The sequence below is a fragment of the Dioscorea cayenensis genome, chromosome 18 (genome assembly GCF_009730915.1).
Source record: "Dioscorea cayenensis subsp. rotundata cultivar TDr96_F1 chromosome 18, TDr96_F1_v2_PseudoChromosome.rev07_lg8_w22 25.fasta, whole genome shotgun sequence".
Taxonomy (NCBI): Eukaryota; Viridiplantae; Streptophyta; class Magnoliopsida; order Dioscoreales; family Dioscoreaceae; genus Dioscorea; species Dioscorea cayenensis.
Window position 1 is genome coordinate 22,970,975 of NC_052488.1, and position 7,796 is coordinate 22,978,770.

A 7,796-nucleotide genomic window follows, 5' to 3' on the forward strand; every position below is an offset into this window, starting at 1 on the left:
ATTGTTTTAATTCATAAATAAATTAAGTAATAATTTGTATTTTTAATAATAAAATTAATAAAATATGTTACTGAAAAAATCAAAAATTCATGTGAACCATAGTCCATAGCCATCATATTACACATTAAAATTCGGATTACACATCAAAGTTCGGATTTTAAAGAATACAATATTTAAAAATAGATGAAAAGTTAAGTGGTTTTTGTACTTTCTGTTGTATTTATTGTACCCTTTCACTTCTGGTGATTAACTCTTATTTTCTGTATTGTTCCTTTTCTTTTCAATAAATTTGTAATTTATCTATATTTATTTAAAAAAAATAAAATAAAATAAGTGGTACTACAAGGCCTCTATAGAAGCATTTCAAAATTACAGACTGATTTATAACTGTTTAAAGTTAAGGGTTTAATCAATGAGATTGAGTGATTAATTCCTTGTTTTTAAACTTTTAAATTATAACTAGTTAGTTAGGCGGTCACAAGTGTAATCCATGATAATAAACCATAAAATAATATATTATCATAAATAATTGAGTTCTGTTTGCTGGAAGTTGTCAGCAATTGTATTTTAATACTCCCTGCGCAAGAACTTCCCAAAGGCCAAGGTAGGCTACAATGCTACATGACAATCAAATTAAATGAATGAATAAATATTACAATTGACTCAATTGAATTTGATCCAGCAAAAACACTCTGAAGCCCAAGGAGAATCCAAGTCACATACCGGCTACAAAGAGGCCCATCTATGAACGAAGACCCATGTGAATATTAAAAAAAAACGAAAGGGCCCAGGATAGCATATAATTAATGGGCTCATGAAGATGAATTAGTCCTGGTAGTTTATATATTTATATATATATATATACACACATATAATAGACTATTGTGTATTATATGATTCAACTACATCTGCTGTGCAAAACAAGAGTTTTGGTTGGCAATGTCTCATTAAAAATTGTTGGCGTCATTATCATTGATATATAACATTGCTTTAACTTCAGCATTTCCAATGGATTGGCTGGACGAAATGTCTGCATATATATATATATATATATATATTCAGACACACGTACACACGCACACACACCATCATTCTTCATGTGCATCTATCCATGAGGACAAAAGATGTGCAAGACAAACAAGATTTTGATGTTAATTTGATTTTCAAACTCGAATTACCACAATTGCTCAGCACTAGATTAATGTTGAACATGTATGTGATCGAAGAGGACAATAAATGTGGAATGAGAGGCTCAGCTTGCAGTAAGAAGTAAGAAGTAAGAAGTAAGAACAACATCGTTTTGGTTTTGAATAATGAAGGTAGGATTCAGGAAGCAAATCCATTCACATGGAGTCATTGGAAGTTGCTGTGATGTCATTGGGCCAATTGCTGACACAAGATCCAATCTCAACAAAGATTATTATATTAATTAGCAAACCTCCACTTCCTTTCTGAAGTCAAATTGCTGCACCTGCAGCATGCTGTAGTATATGTGTTCTTTTATATGATGGACCAATAGCTTAGTCCCATGAATGCACAAACTGCAAACACTTTCCCAGCATATATATCTAGCAGACCTTTTCATTGAGCCGTCTAATCCTGACCAGCAACAGAGTAAATATATGCATGGCTAATTTGTACTGGCTGATGGTGCCTGAAGTCAAGTAATTGCATACAGAGCCAATCTGAATAAGACTAGTAAAACACAGACCATTTTGGAAGTTCAATCCCTGCACGTCTGTGACCAATCTGCGGAAATGGTTGAAGTCAAGTGCAGAACCAAAAAAATGGAAAGAATAAAACTTTATTCTAATACTAGTTGGATGGTTGAAGAATTGCTCTGTCTTAATTATAAGATGCTGCTAATAATGGGAAAAGAAAAAAGATGTTTTCTTTATTAAAAAAAAAGAGCTGTTTTCTATGACTGCATGTTAATATATATATATATATATATATATTTACATAGAAGCCTTAATCAGACTTCTCCATGACCTGCAATGCCACAGAAAAGGAGTATTTCATTTTTCTTTCACTTTGTCTTTTTTTTTTTAAAAAAAAAGAAGAAATTAAAAGGAATAATCTCAGCAGCAGCGATGGAATGCTAAACCTAACCCATGCAGTTATATATTGACTTACATTAATCTTTCTTTTTGTAATATATAGAAAACATTTTTTTTAAGCATAAATGCACTGTTGGGGTTTTGGTCATTCCTTTTTGAATGCCTGCCTGTTTGACACAAATTAACAACGACTTATATACAAGATACAACTAATAGTTGGAACTTGAATCCTAATTAAGCTGCATGCCAGTGAAATATATATATATATATATATATTAATATATGTTATAATGTTACAACACGTACCACAACATGATTGAAGAAATTGCATTGCTAGTCCAACTTTGACGTCCTTAGAAAACTCCGGATTACGAGCGATGTAACGTGAAAGTACAGGTATGTTAGTGCAAACGCAATTGAGAGAGAAAGATGAAGATGGAATCAAATTGATGGATGTGGGTGCTGTGCAATGGGCGGTCGCGGCTTCCAATGGCAGCTCCACACGTGAAAAGTGTAACCATAAAACATAAATATATTTAAATGGAGATAGCCACTCAACTTTTCCCTCCCTTGTCCTTGCCTGGAGGCCATCCTACACGTGTCCATTTTTTTGTATTATAATCGCCCTCCATTACCAACTAATAACACCATTAATTAATACCAAATGAGTACTCCTACATTTCTTCAATTAATTTAAGTCCTACATATCAACCAAAATATAGCCATGCAAGACAGGTCCCACTGGACAGGCTAGCCATTCAACTAATTGGGAAATTCTTATTGATTTGTTAATTACATAAATAAGGCAATGGTGTAACTTTAAAGATAAAAATACACGAATTTTTTTCCATTGCTTTTTTTCTTTTTCTCTGAATGGTTTAAATGCATTTTATCACCATTTTGGATCTGAAGGAAAATAATTAAAAAAAAACAAGAAGATTGATAAGTAAATAACAGTCTATTTTTATTTTACCATGGGTTTTGAATCCGAATGGTGTATCGTCAATAATAATAATAATAAGTTAATGATAACATATGAAATTTAGAGAGAAAGTAATATATTATAATAATGGCAAGTTTTAATGTTGGCTTTACGATGACTGAGGGGGTTTAGAAGTAGCATTAATTTAAAAAAGGGGGAAAAACCTCACCTTTGAAATTAATAAAGAAAAAAAAGGAAGCTTTCTTGGGTTGAGAGGGCACAAACTCCACCTAATGCCAATCAGAGTGCACCATCTTGCTCAAATCTCCATCCTTCCGCCTGTTGTTGTTGTTATTGTTATTGTTATGGTCTAGATCCCTCCCCACCAAAGCCAAACGAGAGAGAGAGAGAGAGAGAGATTTGGATTCCAATTCCCTTCCCTTGCTTTGCTTCTCTTTCTAAAAGCGCCTGCCTTGATTGATGACTAGATTGGTTCTCTTGTTGTCTTTGTTTCCTTCACTACTTAAAAACTTCAGCAGCTTGTGTTCTTCTTGGCTTCGGCTTCACTCGCATCTTTTACATCTTTCGACTATATCTTCTTGTGTTGTTTTCACGTTGAAGCAACTCTGAGGTTCTTCTTCAAGGGTCAATCTTCCTGGCTTAAGAAGGTATGCGAAGCTGCTACCCTCACTCAAAGCATCTGGACTCTGCGTGCTCTTGACGGCACAGTTCCATTTTCCTTCTCTCTCTTTTTACTATTTTGTCTGGGATTCCCTTTTGATTGGGCCGGTGCCTAATCCGTGACTTGAAAGATCTCATCTTTCTGCTGCTCTTCGTTTCTTCACCTTCTTATCTTCGGATACCGTCATCCCTTTCTTGCAAAAAAACCAAAGCTTGCTTCGAAATCTCTGCGATTTTTTTTTCATCTTCTCTATCTGCTGTTGTTGTTGTTGTTGTTGTTGTTGTTGTTGTTGTTGTTGTGATCAGCAAGATCTCGTCTTTTTCAAAATTTCAGGATTCCTTGGAGGTCATACATCATACATTGGTTTAGCTTTAGTTTTGATCCAGGACCAACTCCAAGGGAGGAGAAATCCCAAATAATATAAGAAGAAAAAAAAAATGACAAAGTGGGGAGTTGAAGTTCTTCCTCCAGCGTCGTCCTACTTCGGCAACTCAAATTGGTTTCTCGGGCAGAACAGGAGCGTTATTTGGACGGCAAGTGAGAACAAGATCTTTGAGAATGCACTTGCTTATATTGACAGCGACACTCCGAACAGGTGGAAGATGGTTGCTGAAATGCTCCCTGGGAAGAGCGTGGACGATGTTATCACACATTACCGGGATTTGGAGCATGATGTCAGTCATATCGAGGCTGGTCTCATCCCGGTTCCTGGTTATAGTTCCCCATCTTTCACTCTGGATTGGGAGAGCAGCAACCTTGGATTCGAAGGCTTAAGGCAAGCTTACGGTGCTGTTGCTGGGAAGAGGGCTGCTGGAAGGCTCTCTGAGCAAGAGAGGAAGAAGGGGGTCCCTTGGACTGAGGATGAGCACAGGTACCTACCACCACCCTATGAAATTATCAAACGCCGTCTGTTGTTATTAATGTTTACAAATTTAGTTTTTTTCTTTTCTGTTCTTTTTCTTCTTTCTTTCCTCGTTTGGTCTTTGGAATTAAAACAACAAAGTATGAGTTGTTGATCAAAGCTAGCTGATCTATGGTTTTTGTCAGGAAATTTCTTATGGGGCTGAAGAAGTATGGGAAAGGTGACTGGAGAAATATATCTAGGAATTTCGTCCCCACTCGGACACCTACTCAGGTGGCTAGTCATGCGCAGAAGTATTTTATTAGGCTCAGTTCTGGTGGTAAAGACAAGAGGAGGTCTAGCATCCATGATATTACCACTGTCAATCTTCCTGATGATAATCCTGTCTCTCCAACTCATGCCTCTTCTCTTTCCACCCAATCAAGTTCTGTGGTCTTGCCAGGGACGCCGGATAAGTTCTCTGTCAAGTTGGAACCTAATAATTGCACTGAAGCAGCCAGAACCATGAGTGGTACGTCAATCCAGATGCACACTAATAGGCTTGTGCAACCATCTTATGGTGTCACTCCCTACCAACTGAAGTTGCAGGCTCAAAGTCCAAATAAAAGCTCTTTTGGTTCCATCATGGGAGTAAACCACAGTATGTTCCGCACCTTATCTGCTCAGCTCCATCCCCATGGCTAAGAATTACCCAATGTAATATCACTCTATAAACCTTACTTCATCTGGCATTTCTAATGAAGTTCTTGTGGATATCTTCTATGAGGTCATTCTTTATGAGAGGAGCAACTGTGTCATCAAGCCATTGCATTTGGAATTTCACATGAGGAAAGAGGAAAGGGGAAAGTCCTAGCACATGTGTTTTGCTTTGAATCAAATTCTTTTTCAAATTCATCTTAACATGACTGCAATTCAGTGGATTGAGTTTGAGGTCTCCTTTTGCGGATGTTAATTGGTAATTCTTGCATGGCTATGGGATTGCTCTGTATATGAGTTTTGAAGCAGTAGAATGGTTCTTTGACGTGCTGTTTTCAGATGAAATGAAAACCTGTGTACTCTTTTGATTTTTTTGAAGGCGTATGATCGTATTCATCCGAGAATGCTGTGGCAAAGCAATACTAGCTAGCTAGCTCCATATATATTTTGGTTCTTTTTCTAGTAATAGGATAAGACTTTTCTTATTGTATGGAAGAGATCTTCATGAGAGTGTATCTTGAAGAGGCCTTGCATCAACATTATCATACAAAATGGCCTCTTGAGAAAGTTCCAGCTTAAAAGAATATTGACGATACCTTACATTTGACGGTGCTGTTCATGAGGTATGCACTGTAGGCCTTTTTCTACCTTATTATAACTATGTGTCACAACTGGGTACGTTCTGTGTGTAAGCTGTTGTGAGAAAGATGGATCGGAGAGCGGGTGGACGGTCGACCTACTATTGTGGTGTTGATAGTTGATATTTTACCAGTCATGTCTTGATGTCTAGATTCATAATTTCCAATTGCTCATTGAAACTGTCCTAATTACTCTAATGTTTCTCATGGCACATGTCAACCTTTTATATGCTTCTCTTTAATTATGTAATTCTTCAAAATCATAGCTATATTAATTAATGTGGTATATGTTTGATTGAAGACATGATGGCTTACCTTTTTAACAATATTGTTCTTTCATCTTTTCCTTTTTCTATGGACTAGTATCACTTCGTGTCCACTTAATGTTTGTTTTTATCCATGGCTAATGAAGTCAAATAGTTTTTATGTTTAGCAGTAGTAGTATGTTACTTTTAAGAGTTGAAGTGAATTTGGTGGATGAGGGTAGGAATCAGATCATAATACCAAACCAAGCGTTTTCTTTTGAGGCCTGACTAGATTTTTTTCTTTGTTAAGATGATTGTCTATGTTCAAGTGCCTCCTTCACTTGATTATTTATTTAATTTTTTATTGTAGTTGTGTTCTATGTGCAAATATTTATTTCAACATGCATTTTGGTCTTTGGGACATGCATGCAAAGCTCGAGCATGACATGTTTGATAGAGAACCATGGTCACAAAACTTGGCTGAGATGCGTCTGGTCTCCACTATCTTTGCATTTTATAGGACAGCCTCTCCTTTTTCGGATAATTCTTTTTCTTTGTTTTTGGCTTTCTCTTATCAAGGAAGGGAAGGGGCGTCCTTGGGGTTGTTGACGGGTCCTTCATTGTTCACAGTGTGTGACACTGTGAGTGTTAACTTATTGACAGGAATATCATCACCAAGTCGGCTAACAATATGGTGGATCTGGATTCTGGATGCTGTGTGTAGCTAGGACCTGGTTGTTTGTTGATTGAATCCTGTTATAAGTCTTCAAACTCAAGTTTGCAGTCACTAACTCACCCTCACCAGCAGCATATGCATGTTCTGGATAATGAAAACTAGTAGTTATTTGTGCATGTTGTAATACCTTTTTCATTTTTTCTCCTCTTCGTAAAGTTTTTATATGTTTTTTCTTGTTTGACAAGAGTTATATTATTCTGTATTGAACTTCAAGCTTTTCAATGTAGGCTTTGCAAAACACTTAATCGATTTGGTCATCATATTATTGAAAATAAATAAAAATAAATCAAAATCAAAGAACTATATCCATAATCTACTTGGTCATTTCACCCGTCACTCTTATGCATGAAGCATTTAGTGCACTCATCCTTTTAAGGATGGGTCCGAAAGGCATACTGGCAGAATATTCAAGTTTTTGTTTTTTTAGGGAGAAATTATTCAGGTAAAAGTGATATTAATGAAACATGAGCAAAAGAATATAAAATTCTTTCTAACAAAAAGGAGTAAATACGTGGATGAGGGAGGGTTATTTATAATAAGAATATTTCTCAGTACAGTGTATATATTATATATACACAGCCATCAAAATCTCAACTAGAACATTTCCTAATTAGAGCAGGTCTCAGTTATATATTTGTTATGCGTTTGTTGGATCAGTGGAGTAGTAGGAAAGTATATTATTATAAGGATAATTCCACTTGGTTTCTCACTTGTTATTTATTAATAACTCCTGCTTGTTTGATTGTGTTTTCTCCATATATAAATCAACAGAGCAATTTGTGCTACTAGTTGGATCGCATGGTGTCATCAGTTGGGTTGAATTGGGTTGGGTTCACTGGGCCTGGATGAATTCTGATCACTTTACTTTAGGCTGATGGATGTCCGCATCGCGCGATAAAGATTCTATCGTTATCACCGGCAAGCTACTTTCTCAATGGAGTTGGATGTTTCATCA

The 7,796-nt window shown here is 36.2% G+C and overlaps 1 protein-coding gene and 1 pseudogene across 1 annotated transcript; one reads left to right on the forward strand and one right to left on the reverse strand.

The window, feature by feature from the left end:
• The window catches only part of LOC120282952, a 5,239-nt pseudogene extending 3,250 nt beyond the window's left edge, over nucleotides 1–1,989 (reverse strand).
• Nucleotides 1,990–3,360: 1,371 nt separating this feature from the next.
• Nucleotides 3,361–6,160, forward strand: LOC120282455 (transcription factor DIVARICATA-like). The gene is made up of 3 exons (XM_039289275.1): nucleotides 3,361–3,650; nucleotides 3,998–4,535; nucleotides 4,712–6,160. Exons 2-3 carry the CDS (start codon nucleotides 4,102–4,104, stop codon nucleotides 5,208–5,210), a joined length of 933 nt encoding a protein of 310 aa, XP_039145209.1. The 5' UTR covers nucleotides 3,361–3,650; nucleotides 3,998–4,101; the 3' UTR covers nucleotides 5,211–6,160.
• The last annotated feature ends 1,636 nt before the right edge of the window (nucleotides 6,161–7,796 follow it).

Coding starts and splice junctions, on each gene's coding strand:
- LOC120282455 (XM_039289275.1), top strand. CDS start 4,102: ATGACAAAGTGGGGAGTTGAAGTTCTTCCTCCAGCGTCGTCCTACTTC. Junction 4,536..4,711: donor TGGACTGAGGATGAGCACAG/GTACCTACCACC, acceptor GGTTTTTGTCAG/GAAATTTCTTATGGGGCTGA.